Source organism: Anomaloglossus baeobatrachus, chromosome 6 (assembly GCF_048569485.1).
Source record: "Anomaloglossus baeobatrachus isolate aAnoBae1 chromosome 6, aAnoBae1.hap1, whole genome shotgun sequence".
Lineage (NCBI taxonomy): Eukaryota > Metazoa > Chordata > Amphibia > Anura > Aromobatidae > Anomaloglossus > Anomaloglossus baeobatrachus.
In genome coordinates, this window is record NC_134358.1 from 51139210 (window position 1) to 51161236 (window position 22027).

At 45.6% G+C, this 22027-nt stretch overlaps 1 protein-coding gene and 1 long non-coding RNA gene across 8 annotated transcripts in view; one reads left to right on the forward strand and one right to left on the reverse strand.

Annotated features, from left to right (window-relative positions):
* Nucleotides 1–21751, forward strand: part of LOC142317029 (uncharacterized) — a 109102-nt gene extending 87351 nt beyond the window's left edge. Inside the window, exon 3 of the long non-coding RNA XR_012754657.1 lies at nucleotides 21496–21751. This is a non-coding gene — a long non-coding RNA (uncharacterized LOC142317029). The remainder of the gene's footprint in view (nucleotides 1–21495) is intronic.
* Nucleotides 1–22027, reverse strand: part of ENPP2 (ectonucleotide pyrophosphatase/phosphodiesterase 2) — a 264936-nt gene that overhangs the window by 99494 nt on the left and 143415 nt on the right. For all 7 annotated transcript variants that reach the window (XM_075352916.1, XM_075352917.1, XM_075352915.1 and 4 more), the window contains exons 6-12: nucleotides 20412–20509; nucleotides 17686–17765; nucleotides 16947–17066; nucleotides 16605–16660; nucleotides 13635–13700; nucleotides 12278–12350; nucleotides 9932–10040 (exon numbers count right to left, since the gene is read on the reverse strand). In XM_075352916.1, the coding sequence (XP_075209031.1) occupies nucleotides 9932–10040; nucleotides 12278–12350; nucleotides 13635–13700; nucleotides 16605–16660; nucleotides 16947–17066; nucleotides 17686–17765; nucleotides 20412–20509 (602 nt within the window). The remainder of the gene's footprint in view (nucleotides 1–9931; nucleotides 10041–12277; nucleotides 12351–13634; nucleotides 13701–16604; nucleotides 16661–16946; nucleotides 17067–17685; nucleotides 17766–20411; nucleotides 20510–22027) is intronic.

Genomic DNA, 22027 nt, shown 5'->3' on the forward strand with positions numbered 1-22027 from the left:
TAAATAATAATAAAATTATATAGAGTCATTACACAGAGGGATCTATTCCTATAGATTATATAGAGTCATTACACACATATAGGAATAGATCCCTCTGTGTGTAATGACTCTATAAAATATATAGGAATAGATCCCTCTATTATATAGAGTCATTATACACAGAGGGATCCATTTCATGTGTTTATTTCTCTAAATGTTGATTATGGCTTACAGCCAATGAAAACCCAAAAGTCATTATCACAGAAAGTTAGAATAATTACCACAAAACACCTGCAAAGGCTTCCTAAGCATTCAAATGGTCCTTTAGTCTGGTTCAGTAGGCTACATAATCAGGGGGAAGACTGCTGACTTGACAGATGTCCAGAAAGCAGTCATTCACACACTCCACAAGGAGGGTAAGCAACAAAAGGTCATTGTGATTCGCCAGCTTCTTCAGCAAAGCTCTGTATCCAAGCATATTAATGGAAAGTTGAGTGGAAGGAAAAAGTGTAGTAGAAAAAGTTGCACAAGCAACCGGGATAACCGCAGCCTTGATAGGATTGTTAAGAAAAGGCAATTCAAAAATTTGGGGGAGATTCACAAGGAGAAGACTGCTGCTGGAGTCAGTGCTTCAAGATCCACCACACAGAGACGTATCTAGGACATGGGCTACAACTGTCGCATTCCTTGTGTCAGGCCGCTCATGACCAATAGACAACGCCAGAAGCGTCTTACCTGGACCAAGGAGAAAAAGAACTGGACTGTTGCTCAGTGGGCCAAGGTGTTTTCAGATTAAAGTAAATTTTGCATTTCATTTGAGTCTGGAGGAAGAGTGGAGAGGCCACAATCCAAGCTGCTGACGTCTAGTGTGAAGTCTCCACAGTCAGTGATGGTTTGGGGAGCCATGTCATCTGCTGGTGTAGCTCCACTGTGTTTTATCAAGACCAAAATCAGCACAGCCGTCTACCTGGAAATTTTAGAGCGCTTCATGCTTCCCTCTGCCAACTAGCTTTTTGGAGATGGAAATTTCATTTTCCAGCAGGAATTGGCCCCTGTCCACATTGCCAAAAGTACCAATACCTGTTTTACTAACCACAGTATCACTGTGCGTGATTGGCCAACAAACTCGCCTGACCTAAACCCCATAGAGAATTTAAGAGAGACACCAAAGCCAACAATGCAGACGAGCTGAAGGCGGCTATCAAAGCAACCTGGGCTTCCATAATACCTCAGCAGTGCCAGAGGCTAATCGCCTCCATGCCACGCCTCATTGATGCAGCAATTCATGCAAAAGGATGCCCAACCAAGTATTGAGGCATTTACTGTACAGACTTTTCAGTAGGTGCCAACATTTCGGAGTTTAAAATCATTTTTCAGTTGGTCTTATATAATATTCTAATTTTATGAGATAATGACTTTTGGGTTTTCTTTGGCTGTAAGCCATAATCATCAACATTAACAGAAATAAACACGTGAAATAGATCCCTCTGTGTGTAATCACTATATAAATATATGTGTTTGCCTTTTTGTATTGAATTACTGAAATGAAGGGAATTTTGTTTACTTACCGTAAATTCCTTTTCTTCTAGCTCCTATTGGGAGACCCAGACAATTGGGTGTATAGCTTCTGCCTCCGGAAGCCACACAAAGTATTACACTTTAAAAAGTGTAACCCCTCCCCTCTGCTATACACCCTCCCGTGGATCACGGGCTCCTCCGTTTTGGTGCAAAAGCAGGAAGGAGAAAACTTATCAATTGGTCTAGGGTAAATTCAATCCGAAGGATGGTCGGAGAACTGAACCATGAACCAAAAGAACAATTCAACATGAACAACATGTGTACACAAAAGAACAACCAGCCCGAAGGGAACAGGGGCGGGTGCTGGGTCTCCCAATAGGAGCTAGAAGAAAAGGAATTTACGGTAAGTAAACAAAATTCCCTTCTTCTTTGTCGCTCCATTGGGAGACCCAGACAATTGGGACGTCCAAAAGCAGTCCCTGGGTGGGTAAAAGAATACCTCAATAACAAGAGCCGAAACGGCCCTCCTCTTACAGGTGGGCAACTGCCGCCTGAAGGACTCGCCTACCTAGACTGGCGTCTGCCGAAGCATAGGTATGCACTTGATAGTGTTTCGTGAAAGTGTGCAGACTAGACCACGTCACTGCCTGACACACCTGCTGAGCCGTAGCCCGGTGCCGCAATGCCCAGGACGCACCCACGGCTCTGGTAGAATGGGCTTTCAGCCCTGAAGGAAGCGGAAGCCCAGAAGAACGGTAGGCTTCGAGAATCGGTTCCTTGATCCACCGAGCCAAGGTTGACTTGGAAACCTGCGAACCCTTACGCTGGCCTGCGACAAGGACAAAGAGCGCATTTGAACGACGCAGGGGCGCCGTGCGAGACACGTAGAGCCGGAGTGCTCTCACCAGATCCAAAGAGTGCAAATCCTTTTCACATTGGTGAATTGGATTAGGGCAAAATGAAGGTAAGGAGATATCCTGATTGAGATGAAAAGGAGATACCACCTTAGGGAGAAATTCCGGAACCGGACGCAGAACCACCTTATCCTGGTGAAACACCAGGAATGGGGCTTTGCATGATAGCGCTGCAAGCTCAGACACTCTCCGGAGTGATGTAATTGCCACTAGAAAGGCCACCTTTTGCGAAAGACGTGATAAAGAGACATCCCGCAGCGGCTCGAAAGGTGGTTTCTGAAGAGCCGTTAGCACCCTGTTAAGATCCCAGGGTTCCAGCGGACGCTTGTAAGGTGGGACTATGTGGCAAACTCCCTGCAGGAACGTGCGGACCTGCGGAAGCCTGGCTAGGCGCTTTTGAAAAAAATACGGAGAGTGCCGATACTTGGCCCTTGAGAGAGCAGAGTGACAAACCCTTGTCCATTCCGGATTGGAGGAATGAAAGAAAAGTGGGTAAGGCAAACGGCCATGGAGAAAAACCGTTATCAGAGCACCAGGATAAGAAGATTTGCCAAGACCTGTAATAGATCTTGGCGGACGTTGGCTTCCTGGCCTGTCTCATGGTGGCAATGACATCCTGAGATAACCCTGAGGACGCTAGGAGCCAGGACTCAATGGCCACACAGTCAGGTTGAGGGCCACAGAATTCAGATGGAAAAATGGCCCTTGTGACAGCAAGTCTGGGCGGTCTGGAAGCGCCCACGGCTGACCCACCGTGGGATGCCACAGATCCGGGTACCACGACCGTCTCGGCCAGTCTGGAGCGACGAGAATGGCGCGACGGCAGTCGGATCTGATCTCGCGTAACACTCTGGGCAGCATCGCCAGAGGAGGAAACACATAAGGCAGTCGGAACTGCGACCAGTCCTGAACTAACGCGTCCGCCGCCAGAGCTCTGTGATCCTGAGACCGTGCCATGAATGCCGGGACTTTGTTGTTGTGCCGTGACGCAATGAGATCGACGTCCGGCGTTCCCCAGCGGCGACAGATCTCTCGAAACACTTCTGGGTGCAGAGACCATTCCCCCGCATCCATGCCCTGACGACTGAGAAAATCTGCTTCCCAGTTTTCTACGCCCGGGATGTGAACTGCGGAGATGGTGGAGGCTGTGGCTTCCACCCACTGCAGAATCCGCCGGACTTCCTGGAAGGCTTGACGACTGCGAGTGCCACCTTGGTGGTTGATATATGCGACGGCAGTGGCGTTGTCTGACTGGATACGGATCTGCCTGCCCTCCAGCCACCGCTGAAAAGCCAATAGGGCTAGATACACTGCCCTTATTTCCAGAACATTGATCTGAAGGGAAGACTCCATCGGAGTCCAGGTTCCCTGAGCCCTGTGGTGGGGAAAAACCGCTCCCCACCCTGACAGGCTCGCGTCCGTGGTGACCACAGCCCAGGTTGGGGGTAGGAAGGATTTTCCTTGCGATAGAGAATTGGGAAGGAGCCACCACTGAAGTGACGTCTTGGTTGCAAGGGAAAGAGAGACGTTCCTGTCGAGGGAAGCCGACCTCCTGTCCCATTTGCGGAGAATATCCCATTGGAGCTGCCGTAGATGGAATTGCGCGAACGGCACTGCCTCCATCGCTGCCACCATCTTCCCCAGGAAGTGCATGAGGCGCCTTAAGGGGTGTGACTGACTCCGAAGAAGTGATTGCACCCCTGCCTGCAGAGAAAGCTGTTTGTCTCGCGGTAGCTTGACTACCGCTGACTGTGTATGAAACTCCATCCCGAGGTAAGTCAGTGATTGGGTCGGTGTCAACTTGGATTTCGGGAAGTTGATGATCCACCCGAACTGCTGGAGAGTCGTCAGAGCGACTGTGAGGCTGTGTTGACACGCCACCCGAGAAGGGGCCCTGACTAGGAGATCGTCTAGGTAGGGAATCACCGAGTGGCCCTGAGAGTGTAGGACCGCCACGATGGATGCCATGACTTTGGTGAAAACCCGTGGGGCTGTCGCCAGGCCGAAAGGCAATGCCACGAACTGAAGGTGTTCGTCCCTGATGGCGAAACGCAAGAAACGTTGATGTTCGGGTGCGATCGGCACGTGGAGATAAGCATCTTTGATGTCGATCGATGCTAGGAAGTCTCCTTGTGACATCGAGGCGATGACCGAGCGGAGAGATTCCATCCGAAACCGTCTGGTTCTCACGTGTCTGTTGAGCAGTTTGAGGTCCAGAACGGGACGGAATGATCCGTCCTTTTTTGGCACCACGAACAAGTTGGAGTAAAAACCGCGACCACGTTCCTGAAGGGGAACGGTGGTCACAACTCCTTCTGTCTTCAGAGCGTCCACCGCCTGAAAAAGTGTGTCGGCCTGAGCGGGGGGCGGAGAGGTTCTGAAGAAACGAGCCGCAGGACGGGAGCTGAACTCTATCCTGTAACCGTGAGACAGAATGTCTCTCACCCATCGGTCTTGAACATGTGGCCACCAGGCGTCGCCAAAGCGGGAGAGCCTGCCACCGACCGAGGATGCGGTTAGGGGATGCCGAGAGTCATGAGGAGGCCGCCTTGGAGGCAGTGCCTCCCGCGGCCTTTTGGGGGCGTGACTTGTACCGCCACGCATAGGAGTTCCTCTGGCCTTTCTCCTGCCTGCTGGACGAAGAGGATTGGGGCTTGGCGGAGGGACGAAAGGACCGAAACCTCGATTGTATTTTCCGTTGTTGAGGTCTCTTAGGTCTGGACTGGGGTAAGGATGAGTCCTTTCCCTTGGATTCCTTAATAATCTCATCCAATCGTTCGCCAAACAAGCGTTCGCCAGCAAACGGCAAACCGGTTAAGAACCTCTTGGAGGCCGAGTCTGCCTTCCATTCGCGCAACCACATGGCCCTGCGGACTGCCACAGAGTTAGCGGATGCCACAGCTGTACGGCTAGCCGAGTCTAGGACTGCGTTCATGGCGTAGGAAGAAAAAGCTGACGCTTGAGAAGTCAAAGACGCAACTTGCGGAGCAGAATTACGTGTGACAGCATTAATCTCAGTCAGACAAGCCGAGATAGCTTGGAGTGCCCACACGGCTGCAAAGGCCGGGGCAAAAGACGCGCCCGTGGCCTCATAGATGGACTTCACCAGGAGCTCTATCTGCCTGTCAGTGGCATCTTTTAGCGATGAGCCATCTGCCACCGATACCACAGATCTAGCCGCCAATCTAGAGACTGGAGGATCCACCTTGGGACATTGAGCCCACCCCTTAACGACTTCAGCGGGGAAGGGGTAACGCGTGTCAGTGAGGCGCTTAGTAAAGCGCTTGTCCGGAACCGCTCTGGGCTTCTGGACAGCGTGTCTGAAGTTAGAGTGATCGAAGAACGCACTACGTGTACGTTTGGGGAACCGAAACTGGTGTTTCTCCTGCTGAGACGCCGACTCCTCTACAGTAGGATGCGGGGGAGAGAGATCCAACACCTGGTTGATGGACGAGATAAGATCATTCCCTAATGCGTCCCCCTCAGGTGTATCAAGGTTAAGGGCGACGTCAGGGTCAGAACCCTGAGCTGCGACGTCCGCCTCGTCCTCCAGAGAGTCCTCAAGCTGGGAACCCGAGCAGCGTGAAGAAGTTGGGGAAGATTCCCAGCGAGCCCGCTTAGCCTGTCTAGGACTGTGGTCCTGGCAGGAGTCCTCCGTGTGGGACCTAGGGCCCAACCTGGGAGCGCGCTGCGGCTCGGACCGAGAGGGGCCTGGAGGTGACGATCCAACAGGGGCCGGGGCCTGTGTAAGGACCGGTCTGGACTGCAAAGCTTCTAGTAGCTTGGCAGACCATTTGTCCATAGACTGAGCCATGGATTGTGAAAGTGACTCAGAGAGTTTCTCAGCAAAAGAGGAGAACTCTGTCCCTGGCGCCTGGACAGGGGGAGCAGGGGGGTCTACATGAGCCGAGGGGTCCACTAGTGACCGAGGCTCCGGCTGAGCAAGTGAAACAGGGGTCGAGCATTGCTCACAGTGAGGGTAGGTGGAACCCGCAGGTAACATAGCCCCACAAGAGGTACAGGCCGCAAAAACCCCCTGTGCCTTAACAGCTTTGCTCCTTGTGGACGACATGCTGTTGTCTCCTAGGAGAATGATCACTGAGGGTATATGGGCAAAAACAGGGTATACAGCCCGACCGAACAGAAATATATATATAATACGTATCTATTCCGGCACCCTAGGGGGGACCAGCACCGGGTGACCGATGTGGCTTACCGACCGCTAACAAGCGGTGTGTGTGCCTCCAGATTCCCAGCTTTAGGTCCCCTTGGAGCTGCAGAGCTGTGCCTGAGAATCCTCCACCGGCAGAATGCTCAAAAAATGGCTGCCGGAGATCTCAGGGGAGGAGTGGAGCCGTGGGCGGCGCCAGGAAAGTGCGGGAATCTGGGGTCCCCACAGTGATCAGTGAGGGGGGAGGTAACATGCCGGATGCTCCAGCCCTCACATCCGACGTCAGGTCGGCAGTCCCGCCCTTACCCCTGACAGGCAGGCCCGGGGGCGGGATTTTTGCGACTAGGCCGTGATGAAGCCGAGGACTAAATTTGAGACCGCGCCTGACAAGCAGGCACGGTCGGCGCGGAAGTCCGCCGGTCTTCTCAATTCAGCAGCTGCCGCAGCGTCCGGGAAGAAGGTGCGCTCCTGCACATTCCCCAATGGGGACACAGAGTACCTTATAGTTGCAGGGCCCGGTCCCTGAGGTTGAATAGACTCCGGTCCGGCAGATTCCCACAGGGGCTGCGGAGGGAGCACGGTCCCAGCAACTGGATGACCATTCAGGATCCCACTTCTCCCAGAGCCGCTAAGGGATGGTGAAGGAGACGGCATGAGGCTCCGGCCTTTGTACCCGCAATGGGTATCTCAACCTTAACAACACTGCCGACATAGTGGGGTGAGAAGGGAACATGCCGGGGGCCCCGTGGGGGCCCTCTTTTCTTCCAAACGACATAACTAATATGAGAATACATGAGTGGATGTGTGCCTCCTTCCACACAAAGCATAAAACTGAGGAGCCCGTGATCCACGGGAGGGTGTATAGGCAGAGGGGAGGGGTTACACTTTTTAAAGTGTAATACTTTGTGTGGCCTCCGGAGGCAGAAGCTATACACCCAATTGTCTGGGTCTCCCAATGGAGCGACAAAGAAAATTTAACTTTTTGATTATATTCTAAGTTATGGAGATAAACTTTTATATAGCCGTCGATGGAGGATATGGGTGAACCGCTTGCACTGCCGTGTAAGTGATGGCACTGGAAGGTCACAATGATTAAACGCATTTCGAAGACAGACTCATCAGGATAAATCACACTTACATGGAATTGTGATTATCCTGATGGTGTGATTCTCCGAAACGCGCTAAAAATCACATTCTGTGACATCCAGTTTCATCCTTCACACGGCAGGGCGGGGAAATTTTGGTGCTTACAGGTTATGCCAATATGGGCATAGCAAGGATGGGACAAAGGCAGGATGGAGCAAATTAATCATAAGGCCAACCTTTTTAAGAAGTCCATAGGCTCTTCTGATTCAGATCTTGCTCTAACTGGCTTCTCGGCTCCAAGAACCAACTTTGTCTGTCACCGGTATAGGCATATAATGCCTTTTACCCACGATCACAAGCATTATATGGTTAACACAGAATTGGTTCTAACATTTAGCAAACCATTAAATTTTCAACCCTGATTAAAAAGGTCCTGCTGATCCTAGATTTCAACACCCCAGCTGTGATCAGAAAGCACACTTTGTTCTAGTTTATGATGACCTAAAAGTAAAATTATCGACTTTCAACCGCCGGGTTCATAGTTGAATTATTCAAAGCTAAAGTCTTTTTAATTAAAACATCAAAATGTACTCAGCGCTGAGACATGATGGACGTGGAATTTCTGAGCTTTTTATCGCCCCGGCTGGAGAAATCAAGACGCTGCTGGATGCCAAAGACCGTTAACCCAAGAACGTAGATCTACTGAGTTATCTTCACCCGCGCCAAGAACCTTTGACATTATCAAGCCCGGGATTTAGTAATAACAATGTGCAAAAAACATGGTGTACAATCCACGCCTCAGCCTAATCCTGCGTCCCTAAGTAGACCATATGACCACAAGAAAAAAAAAAAAAAAACAAGTCATTCTACGAACAAACCTAAAACAAGAACATGGTCATATTCAATCATGTCCTGAAAAAAAGAAAAAAAAATATCCAAGCCCTCAAGGACGTAGCCAATTTTTTTACAAATTACTTTTTCCCCCCAATTTTTCCAGGAAACATTTTTTATTTTTCTGTTGACCAAGCCATATGAGGGCATGGTTTTCTGTGGTTTTTTTTTTTGTGGGAGGACTTTTAATTTTAAAAAGACACTATTTATTTTACCAAATATTGTACTGAAAGATGAGGAAACATTTCCAAGTGTGAAACGGTTGTGATCTAGTATTATGATTTTTAAGTCCGTATGATTACAGAGATACCAAATCTTTTAAAGTGGTTTTATTATTTCAGTGGCTCCCCCAAAAATTTTGAAAAAAAAAAAAATTTGGTTTGTATTGCCATTTTCCTAGAATCAACACTTTTTTATTTGTGAGTGGTATGGAAATGTTTTTATTAGTACAATATAAAACATTTTGATCTCTTACTAAAAACTTTATTCAAGGAGCTGTGGAGACAAAAAAATAAATAAATAAATAAATAAATAAATAAATAAATAAAAGGAATTCTGGCTTTATTTTTTTTCTTTAAGGACATTTGCCTTACTAGTTAAATATTTTAATATTTTTATATATATATGACTTTTACAGATGCAGAAAAACTAAATATTTGTAGCGGGAGAAGATACGATTTTTTTTTAGGATTTATTTTATTTAGAATTTTTAAAATATATTTTTTTATTTAAACTTTTCATAAGGGAGTGTCTTGCAACTTCAGTCTTCAATTCTTTAATATTGCAGTATGCCGTAAAAATCAGTCTCACATGAAGTCCAGTCAGTGGCCAGGCTTCAGAGAAGCCACCATAATGGCAGTGAAAGGGACCTTCAGTCGGCTCCCGGCTGGCATGTAGGCCCATCGACCCGCCGCAATTGAGTTATGGAGAGATGGGGATGGTGGGTGCCGCAATTGACACCCCAGCTGAATCTCTTAGCACTTAGGTGGTTAAACAGCAGCCATCGGCGCCAGCTACGGTCTCTGCTGTTAGAGGCAGCTGCTGGATGTAGAACACAGCCGGCGCCTGGCACCGGCTCTCTGTAGCGTAAGCTCAGTTCCCCAGACCACTCTATGATGGAAATATACGTCATGGAGGGTGAAGGGGCAGGGGACAATAAACACATTATGGCGTCCTCAATCTCCAGTTTCACTTCATATGTGCCTACAGCAGCAATTTGTAAAAATTAAGACTTTGTTCTGAAACACTCAAGAAATAGCGCCACCTACAGCAACTGCCAAGCTTTTGCGCCCTATACAAGATATGTAACCATCAAGCTCGTTGTGTGCCTTGTCCACTCTGAAAAAAGAAACCCAAAAAGAAGTAAACTTACCATGATCTCCTACAAAGATAATGTTGACGCACCTATGCAGCTTCATTTGTTTCAATCCATCCATTAACATGCCGACGACTCCATCAATGTCCTTCAATTGATTAACAAGCTAGAGGAAAGAAAAGAATAAGTGAACACCCATTCAGAACATGAAGACACCGATGTTTCCTTCAATATTTGGGTTCATATAATGGTTGATTCATTAGGTAAAGCCAGATTTACAGTAGTTGATCCACGGTCGATTGCAGCCATTTAATAGACTCAATAGACATGCGGACAGCCCTCGTGATGTGCCCAGAACTATCAGAAATGGACTGGTCTATGCGCAAAGACTGTCAGAATGCTCAGCAGCACACATCCTGTTTACACAGTAAGATGGGCTGCAGAGAACAGTCATCTTTTAGGCCAGACAAAATATCATTTCCCCTAAGGAAAGGGCATTTTGCTCATTTATTGGGTAATCGGTAGCCTATTTACACTTCACAAAACTCAGTAAGACAGCATTCTGAGGAACGCTCACTCCTGATAATCATGCACTGTTAATGTAGCTTACTTCCTATCCATGTGACCTAAGAGCGCTCTACAGGGAGACCACCTGCTATGTCACAAAACCATTACCAATGAGTTCTACTGGACCCCGTCCATAAGTGTATTATATGGTATCTCTGTGGTATACTTTTCACTTTTAGCTTTCTGCTACAAGATTAAACAGCTATCAATAGATTTTATTTTAAAATGTTTTACACTGACCTCCCTTATTTACTAAACTCCATTCCAATGTATATAGACTATGTGCCTCCCCTGCAGCGGTCGAAGCACTCGGATCCGGGGTTGCTGCTGTGGCTCGAGGGTCTCCAGATCCGGGGGCTCGCGGCCACTTCAAATGTAAAGGGGACTATTTACAGGGGGTAAGAGTTCATGACGCCACCAGTGGTTCACAGTAATGGGAGTACCGCCGCTGCTGATGGGTGTACCCGGGGAGATTGAGCGGGTCAGCCAGATGACGTTCCCTCAATGGGTAGGGGAGGCCCCGGGACTCTGGAAGATGGTGGAGCGGGGGTGCGCAGGGCCAGTTGGAAGCAGGGGAGGACCATGTACTCCCTCAGGCAGTATCGGTGATGGTGCGACCGCAAAGCAGACTCTGACAACAAGATAAACCAAGTCTCTGGGTGCCGCTGCCCTCTTGGGGGAGCCCGTCCAGGCATCCGTCCCCTATAGTACTGCCAGGTGATCCGGAGCCCGCCTCAGTGCAAAAATTAGAAGTGTTCTGGTGGCTCGTTAGCTTAAAGCTATCCAGGCCCCGCTCCCTCCTTGTTGGTAGTGGAGCTGTGCTCTCAAGGGCTCACGCTTGGGATTTCTGTGGGCTGCTTTGGTTGGAAAGCCCTATCCCCCTTGTTGCGCTAGTGCCCCTCATCTCTGAGCTTCTTGGGGACAGTCCATAAAGTCACTATCCTCCGCAGGTTAATTGCCGAGTTGCATGAATCTACTCCCCGACCTAGGGTCCTGTACCCCGCCTTGCTTTCGGTCCCGGAACGGTTATTAGAATCAGATGTCTCCCATCCTCAAAGACCAGGTCTAGGCACCCAGCCTCAATACCCTGTGACCGGGCCTCCAACTCCTCTGGCCCAGACCACCGTCTGCGACCCAACCTGGCACAAACAGGGAGCCACCACTCCCCAGTTCCTCACTTCTCGAGGGCTAACACTACTCTACTCTCCTTCCCTACCACCAGTCTGCCTGACCCCTAGGTGGGCGGTCCTATTCCGGCTCAGCAGCCCACTGGTGTGTCTGACAGGGTGTGGTGTGAGGTGTGGTTGGATTTTGGATGATGATGGAGGCAGTACGATAGGTTGGGAACCCAGACCCATGAGGGGTTGACTACTGCACAAAGAATAGGAAGTGCAGTACCCTGTGACGCCCTGAATAGTCCAGGGGCGTCACATCTACAATTCAAAGTGAAGGCATATTGACATCACGCTATGTTAACGTGTCATCACTCCAGGGTCATTAGATCAAACAATTTTGTTCACACCTATGACCCCGCATTCTATCAGGAGCAAAATTACTTTATGCAATGTCGTCTACCAGCTCACAATCTGTTTCACACAGGAAAACTACTATTTGATGCAAAAGGTGACATGCACCAGTCAACAAAACTGCAATAAAATCCATTTTTCATTGCAGACATTTAACAACACCCTAAAAAGGGTGTATGAAGCGTGGGCTCGAGAAGAGTCAAGCGGTGTTTGGACCATTGACAGGTAGTGTCAAATGCTATGGGAATATTGTATTACTAATGGCGATTTGCAGCCAAATTTAGTCAAATGCAATAGAGCCAGTACATACCTCACTGCTGAACGGTCCATACCGATGTCCTGCTTGATCGGGCTGCTCTAAATATATTGCATACACATACGGTCTAAAATGTAACAGAAAATATATTAGCTACAATATTTACATTGCTACAGTCAGTAAAACCATATACACTATTGCTCCTGTGCAAAGGATTATCTGGACCTGCAGGAGACCTCTATATTTCCACCTCCAGGGTTGGCTGAAATGTATGATTGGTAGCAGTGGTCAGGTGTCTGAAAGGCTCCAATAAACCAAGACAATTTGATGGACCTTTGAAATTATCCCACGAGGGATAATAAACCAAGACCAGCGGGGGAACCTAAGAAGCCTCACCATGGGGTGTCACAAAACCAAGACCAGCCAGTGGACCACAGAAACTTCATCATGGGGTATAAAAAAATAATCCCTACCAACTGGGGCACAGAGGAAGCTTTGCCATAGAGAGTAATAAACCAACACTATCTGGGGGACCTCAGAACCCTTGCCATGGGGTGTCATAAAACGAAGACTAGCAAGAGGACTAATGAAACGTCGTCATAGGGTATAATAGTCCCCACCAGCTGGGGGACCAAGGAAGACTTGCCATGGGGAGTAATAAACCAAGACTAGTTGGGGGACCCCCGAAGTCTTTCAATGGGGTAAACTAACCCAGAATGTGGGTATACTATTTACACTAGAGACAAATTTCACACATTTGCAGATTCTGCTACGGATATGAAGATAATTTGAGCTTGAAAAAAACGTGTAAGTAAGCAGAAGTTCTTAAAATTCTTACTACATATAAATCTCCCTGATGAAGCAATGTAGCGAAACACACGTTTTAGTGTTTGTCAGGAGCAGTAGACCACATAATACTATCTGGTTAGTGTATACCATCCTCTCTTCACACGTATGTATTCATTGACTTCATATTGCACTATGTCACCCTGAATACCACTATGTCTGCGGAGCTTGTCACTTTACATTATAATTATGGCTAATTCTTTATGGTGACCTTTTCTGTTAAGCTTCAGTATATTATGTAAGTATTATTCCCATGTAAATTACACGTGGTTTGGTATAACTTGCCTCATCTTGAATGTTAAAGAATACGTTCCCTGATATGTATACGAACAACTATGTCCAGGGTGGACATTGTCATTGGTGCAACTTGGGCAACCGCACAGGTGCCCAATAGGTAAGGGGGCCACATAATGCAAAGTTCCTTCTGCTTTGGCGCAGTATCATGAGCTAAATGGACAGAAAAGGGCCCATAGATTGTTCTTACACTGGGCCCTTTTCTGTCTAGGTCCGCCAGCGTCTAGGTCCGCCAGCGTCTAGGTCCGCCAGCGTCTATAACATGACATACCTTTCAGTTTCAGGTAGATGCAACCACTGTAGAACGGTCATTACTCTACGTTGTTGAGTAATCGCTCTAGAAGATTAAAAAACAAAAGTGCTAAGCGTGAAAATCAGCAAGAACGATCGAACAGGTTTAAGGAACCAAGTGCAAAAAAAATAAAAATGCAACAGTTGCCTTTAGCAGTAAACAATCACTTCTTTCATCTTTAAATAAAAGGGCCCTTGATAAAAAGCAAAGCCATGTTTTTGGATATATAGCTGGACTATTTTGATCTTGCAGAATTTCTCGTATATCAACGAGAACTAGTCTCGCTATGGGCACTTTCAGACGTCCGTTCAACGCGGTCCATGCATGGACTGGCCACTGGTCTCCCGACCAGAGCGCAACAGCTTCATATATTTCTATGAGGTTGTCACTTTACGACCAAGAGATGCCAGGACCAGTCTTTTGCATTGCAGTCTGTGCATGGACTGGCCAGGGGAATCCTGTGTCGAGTATGACAGCTTCATAGAAGTATACAATACAAAGCTGTCACGCTCGTAACAGGAGACCAGTGGTCAGTCCGTGCACAGACCTCAATGGAACAGACTGGCTGGGAATCTCTTGACCCGAGCGTGACCACCTCATAGAAATATATGAAGCTGCCAGTCTCTGGTCGGGAGAGCCGCAGCCAGTCCATACATTCTGGTCTGTGCATGGAAATCTAAAAAAGCCCAAAGGCCTCCTTGACATGTATGCATTTCTGGTACATGTGGCATAGTTTTTTTTCCCCCATAGATACCACATGTACCAGCTATAACATGTCTGGGTGTGTGGGTGTGGGGTGGGGGGTTCTGGCACCATGGATGACCAGGGCCAATTCAAGTTTTTTGGTCGGAATGGCATCAGAATGCTGCACGTGTTTACTATTGAAAGTTTGGAGAAGCTTTGTAATAGGTTTATTTCTTTAGCCATTCCAAAAAAACATGGATGACACCAGTACCAGTTTTTCATGTACTTTTATACGCATGTGTGAAGGAGACATGAGGCTGTGACATTCACAATCTGAGTACTGACCCAAACGCAACAGCTCACAACTAATGATTACAAGGCTGGAGACCCAAGGGTGGTCTGGAGATGGTGACACGTACTCAGACGGGTACTGTCTGTAAAGGCAGCGTTACACGGTACGATATATCGTGCAATATGTCGTCGGGGTCACTGAATTCGTGACGCACATCCAGCATAGTTAGAGATGTCGTACCGTGTGACACCTCCGAACGACTGTTAACGAGCAAAAATACTCACCTTATCATTGCTCGTTGACACGTCGTTCATTTCCATAATGTCGTTCCTCCTTCTGCTCGCCGGTTGTTCGTCATTCCCGAGGCAGCACACATCGCTACGTGTGACACCCCGGGAATGACTAACAACTTACCTGCGCCCCGCCGGCAATGCGGAAGGAAGGAGGTGGGCGGGATGTTACGTCCCGCTCATCTCCGCCCCTCCGCTTCTATTGGGCGGCCGCTGTGTGACGTCCCTGTGACGCCGAACAAACTGCCCCCTTCAGGAAGAGGATGTTCGCCGCCCACAGCAACGTCATTAGGGAGGTAAGTACGTGTGAAGGGGGTTTAACGACTTTGTGCAACACTGGCAATGAATTACCCGTGACGCACAAACGACGGGGGCGGGTGCGATCGCACGATAAATCGTTGCATGTAACGCCGCCTTTAGTCTTAGAAAACCAGCCTATGGCCCATGTCAGATGACCATAATATAGTCCAATTTCAGGTTCAGCACTTAGATAATTTGCTTTATGGCAGCAGGAGCTATAAAAACTTGTACTCTGGAGAAGACCCATTGATTTTTATGGGAGACTTGTCGGCATGCTGTGACCTGTACAGGGAGAGGGGACATCACCTATTTTTAATGTAGGCGCCAGGGTTATCTATAGATAGGCGTCATCTGTCATTGCAATCCTGTAATGGGATGGCTGTAGAAATCACTTTTTAGCAAAGTAAACAGCAGTTTATTTTTTTTTTCTTCTAATAGTAGAAATGAAAATATACTTTGGAACATATCTTATTAGAGAAAGCCACCTTTTTACCTCTTAAGTTCATCTTTTATTCTCAATTCATGAGTAAAATCTGTCTTCAGTGAATACAGATTTTCCCATGAGTGAGACAGGAGAGGGCAGCTTGCGTTTATAAAATTCTTAGGACAACTTGCAGCCCCCAGGACAACTTGCAGCCCCCAGGACAACTTGCAGCCCCCAGGACAACTTGCAGCCCCCAGGACAACTTGCAGCTGAATGTCTATGTCTGCCTATAGCTTCTCTCTTTTTCTCTTTATAACCTTTTGAAAGCACCAAGTGTCATCTCCTAACTCAGTAATGTAACTGTCTTCAAACGCTACAGATTTTTTGCAGGGAATGGAGTATGAAAAGAAAGATCCAGTAGGAGAAAGAAACAGATTTCTCTTACAACAAGCAACTTTTTAATATATATTTCATTGTTTATTATTGGATTTATGTAAAAGAAATTAAGGAGACAATTACTCTTTAAGACCTCCATTGATATTAGTTAGCTTTTGGCCAAGTGATCATTCAACGGTCAGCTCTCAACCCCATATACAGGGACCGTCAGATCGCTTGTACCGGTCTCTTCTATGTGAGTCGGTATGAGACTGAGACTGGGCCTATCTCCCCGAGAACAAAAAGGATCGGACTTTGGAAACCCAACAGTCCGCATCCTTCTCTCCCATCGGAGCCACCATACACATTACACTTTGGCTTGAAAGTTCCAAGATTCCAAATTTTAATTTTATTTATTTATTTTTTTTTTTTAAGCATTGACAAAATTTAATTACAACAATAGCTATTTTTCATGACACATTCCCTTTTATTAAAAAAAAGAAAATTACTAAATAAAAATATAATGTAAACCCCCCCTACCCAAAAAACAGCTCAGTTATCAAATATGCAAATAAAGGACTTACACAGGCCAGAAGAATGTAGCTGCCTTAACCCCTTGTTTATCAGCCGTAATCCAAATCTGAAATTAAAAGAAAAAAAAAAAAAAAGGGGGACAGAGGATATAAGGATATGCGGTTTCCTTACAATAATCTTATGATTTCAACACACACAAAAAAGAAGCACATGCCACCTATTATTCATCAGACTGTAACCCTCCGAAGAGAGTATAGCCTTTATAAAGTACAACTGGATAGGCCCGGTATCAGGTATACCTCAAGAAAGTTCCAAAATCTAAGAAAGCAGAATTTTTATGTAAAATGTCTTTATTGTCTAAGCATCGCCAAGACTGAATGTTTATTACTTACTGGTTGCCCACCCCACCATCTGTGATTGAATTTCTCCCGTGAACGAAGGCTGAAGTTGGCATCAAACACTGGATCATACATAGAATTACCAACAATCCCATGAGATTCAGGATAGAGACCCTTAAAAACAGAGTGAATACAATTTTACAGGAACATTATAAAAAAAGATATTTGAAAAAAATATTGCATTAAGTTTTGTTTTATTTTTTAACACAACTATTATAGGATCAAAATATTCTAAAATAATTAGATGCACTGAAATAAAATTTTGAAGAAAAAAAAAAGTAAAAAATAATTTGACCACTTACTTTTTGGAAGTCAGAGAAATCATCTATCAGGTTAGAGATGAGCAAACCTGAACAGTAAAGTTCTTTTTCACCCTTTTCTTGATAACCAGCTAAGGTAAAGCAGACAGCTGGAGGCTGGTATCAGTCTGGGAAGTTCCATTGTTATTTGGCCCTTCCCAGCCTTAAAATACCAGCCTGCAGGCACCCCAGAAGTGGTACATCCATTAGATGCGCCAATTCTGTCCATTTGCCTGGCTCTTCCCGATTGCCCTGGCACTGTGGCAATCAGGTAATACTTTTGGGGTTGATGTCAGCTATAAATTGACAGCTGGCATCAAGGCCAGCAGCTAGTAATCGAGGGGTGTCTGACACAATCATTACTAACCTGGCTAGTGTAAAACCACACACACAAAAAAAAAAAAGAAAGGGTAATAATATTAATCAACAATTACCGTTGCCAGTGTATATAAGTTTGGGAAGGTTTTTGTGGGGTATACGGGTCTCATATAAGGTGAATGCGTTCCACATGTTCCTAAAAAAAAAAAAAAAAAAGGAATATTGATTTTAAAAATAAAGTCAAGCTGTGTTCAGAAAAAAAGTAAAGATATTACACATACATGTAATAAATATTACAGGGGTTCTCCGTGAATATAAAATGTCATTAAAAAAAAATAAAAAAAAAATTCTTAAAGGAAACCTGTCAGAAGGTTTTTGCTACTTCCGCTGAGAAGCAGAATGTAGATCAAGAGACCCAGACACCAACAATGTATCACTTAGTATACTGGGTGCAGCAGTTGTGACAAAATCAGAGTTTTTAGATGTAACCATGTAGCAGAGAGGAGAGTACTGCTCCCGCCCACACAAGGCACTCTATGTACATTGTCTATTGACAGTACAGTGCTAATCCGTGCTGGGAGTACGGCTGCTCCAGAAGGCACACACGATCTAGAGTAAATCTCTCAATGACAAAACACGGATTGTACTGAAACTACATCCCACAGCCTAATAAGTCACATCGCTAGAATTAGTGTCTACGCCCCCATCTAATGCTACCCTCAGGTTGCATAGCAAAAAACTGCTGACAGATTCCCTTTATATTAGAAAAGTGTCACTTTGTTTTGTCTAGGGAGGGAGCTAAAAATTAATTATAATTCATTAAAATGGCTGCTGTCTTGCTATCTTGACCAAAAATGATTCTAAAATGTTAACAGGAAAGAAGCATGTGAGTGTGTGAAGAAACTCCACTGGTACAACCTGAAAATAACCTATGTAACATACTGTCCAGTTATTTTTAGGTCACATCAGCAGCAGAAAGGCTTCCTATTGCACATGCTCACAGCAGTAGTAGAAGGTCTTCCTACTACACATGCTCACAGCAGTAGTAGAAGGTCTTCCTACTACACATGCTCACTTCAGCAACAGAAGGGCTTCTTACTGCACATGCTCGCAGCAGAAGGGCTTCCTATTGCACATGCTCACAGCAGCAGAAGGGCTTCCTATTGCACATGCTCACAGCAACAGCAGGGCTTCCCATTGCACACACTCACAGCAGCAGTAGAAGGGCTTCCTATTGCACATGCTCACAGCAGCAGAAGGGCTTCCTATTGGAGATGCTCACATCAGCAGCAGAAGGGCTTTATATTGCACAGGCTCACAGCAGCAGTAGAAGGGCTTCCTATTGCACATGCTCACAGCAGCAGCAGAAGGGCTTCCTATTGGACATGCTCGCAGCAGAAGGGCTTCCTATTGCACAGGCTCACAGCAGCAGCAGAAGGGCTTCCTATTGGACATGCTCACAGTAGAAGGGCTTCCTATTGCACATGCTCACATCAGCAGCAGAAGGGATTCCTATTGCACATGCTCACAGCAGCAGTAGAAGGGCTTCCTACTACACATGCTCATTTCAGCAACAGAAGGGCTTCTTACTGCACATGCTCACAGCAGAAGGGCTTCCTATTGCACATACTCACAGCAGCAGCAGAAGGGCTTCCTATTGCACATGCTCACAGCAGCAGCAGAAGGGCTTCCTATTGCACATGCTCACAACAACAGCAGAAGGGCTTCCTATTGCACATGCTCACAGCAGCAGCAGAAGGGCTTCCTATTGTACATGCTCACATCAGCAGAAAAAGGGCTTCCTATTGCACAGGCTCACAGTAGCAGCAGAAGGGCTTCATATTGCACATGCTCACATCAGCAGCAGAAGGGATTCCTATTGCACATGCTCACATCAGCAGCAGGGCTTCCCATTGCACATGCTCACAGCAGCAGTAGAAGGGCTTCCTACTACACATGCTCATTTCAGCAACAGAAGGGCTTCTTACTGCACATGCTCACAGCAGAAGGGCTTCCTATTGCACATGCTCACAGCAGCAGCAGAAGGGCTTCCTATTGCACATGCTCACAGCAGCAGTAGAAGGGCTTCCTATTGCACATGCTCACAACAGCAGCAGAAGGGCTTCCTATTGCACATGCTCACAGCAGCAGCAGAAGGGCTTCCTATTGTACATGCTCACATCAGCAGAAAAAGGGCTTCCTATTGCACAGGCTCACAGCAGCAGCAGAAGGGCTTCCTATTGGACATGCTCGCAGCAGAAGGGCTTCCTATTGCACATGCTCACATCAGCAGCAGAAGGGCTTCCTATTGCACATGCTCACAGCAGCAGCAGAAGGGCTTCCTATTGCACATGCTCACAACAGCAGCAGAAGGGCTTCCTACTACACATGCTCATTTCAGCAACAGAAGGGCTTCTTACTGCACATGCTCACAGCAGAAGGGCTTCCTATTGCACATGCTCACAGCAGCAGCAGAAGGACTTCCTATTGCACATGCTCACAGCAGCAGCAGAAGGGCTTCCTATTGCACATGCTCACAACAGCAGCAGAAGGGCTTCCTATTGCACATGCTCACAACAGCAGCAGCAGGGCTTCCTATTGCACATGCCCACAAGCGCCTGTCCACTTACCATTTTAGGACAGGTTATAGTTAGTGTAACATGACAACAGCCATTTTAATGTACTAACAATGGTTTGCTAATTAAAGGAATTTAGGGTTTTTTTGGATACCATTTTATGTATTAAAAAAAAAAAAAAAATATTTCCACAGAACACATAAGAAAAAAAAAAAATCTGTCAACCTTCCTTAGACTCATGAACATATTATAAATATTGCTCTTACTTAGCTTGTACATATTGGGGAGAACTTTGACTCCTTCCTTCATATATGAAGCACGAAATCCATCGACTGAGAAGATGATCAAAGGAGGGCGGACAAACCTAAGATGTTTGAAAGGACGAAATGGCATTAAAAAATCATGGCTGCTCAGCTCCACTTTTGTCACATATTTTAAGGCGTTTTTACAATTAAAATAATGGAAATAGTCATCATCCACTTAAACATTTTTAAAAATAAAATAATTCTAATATTGATCTCTTGATTAATTGTATGACTGACCGTGCTCAGTGTCAAAAAGGATAATGATTGAACGACAATATACATATAATCTATCTATATCTATATATATATATATATATATATATATATATATATATATATATATATATATATCTATATATATCTATATATATCTATATCTATCTATCTATCTATCTATATCTATATCTATATCTATATATATATATAAAAAAAAAAAAATCACACACAAAAAAGTGGTATTCATTGCCTTTTTTGCTCCAGATTCTTTAAAATAGCGCAAACAGTTTATCAATTATATGCACTGTCAAAAATATTACTTATCTTCATCTTTAACTTCTTTTTTTAGAGCAAAAACTTGCATGTTCCACAAAAATGTTGTAAAACTAGAACAAAAATTCCTGACTTACAAAAAAACCAACAAAAATAATAAATGATTGCCCCGGCCGGTTTTCACCTTTCTGCCCAAGCCAAATTTTACGATTCTGAGCACTGTCACTTTATGTGGTAATAACTCTGGAGCTTTAGCGGATCCCAGCGATTCTGAGATGTTTTTTTTGCAACACGTTATACATCATGTTAGCGGTAAATATTGGCTGATATGATTTGCGTTTATGAAAATATCCAAAATGTTGCAATTTTTGAACTGTTAATTGTTATAACCTTTATTACAAAAATGATAAAAAAAAAAAAAAAAAAGAAGACTTGTCACATGGCTATTTTACATCGGTATCACTTTTGAAACAATGTTTTAAGGGTTTAAAGTTTATCTGCAATTTCTCATTTTTCCAAAACAATTTACAAAATTATTTTCTTTCTTTTTCTTTAGGGGCCACATCACATTTTAAGTGAATACGGGGTCTACGTGACAGGAAATACCCTAGTGTGACAGCATTTTAAATCTGAACCCCTCAAAGTGCTCAAAATCACTTTCAAGAAGTTTATTATGGTAATCCTTTGGGTGCCTCACCGGAATTAAAGCAATGTGGAGAAGAAAAAAAAAAAAAAAAAAGTTAGTTACTCTTTCTTACAAAATATAGCGTTAGCCCCAAAGTTTAGATTTTCACAACAATAAAAAGGAGAAAATGGTGAGTAAAATTGTTGTGCAATTTCTCCTGAGTACATCAATTGCCCATATAGGGTGGAAAACTACTGTTTGGGCGCACGGCAGGGCTCAGATGGGAAGGAGCACCATTTGACTATTGTAGCACAAAATTGGCTGGAATAGTTAGCTGATGCCATGACATGTTTACTGAGCCCCTGATAGACTTAAACAGTGAAAACTCCTACAAGTGACCCTATTTGGAAACAACACCCCAAAATGAATTTATCTAGATGTTCGGTTTGCACCTTGAACCCAC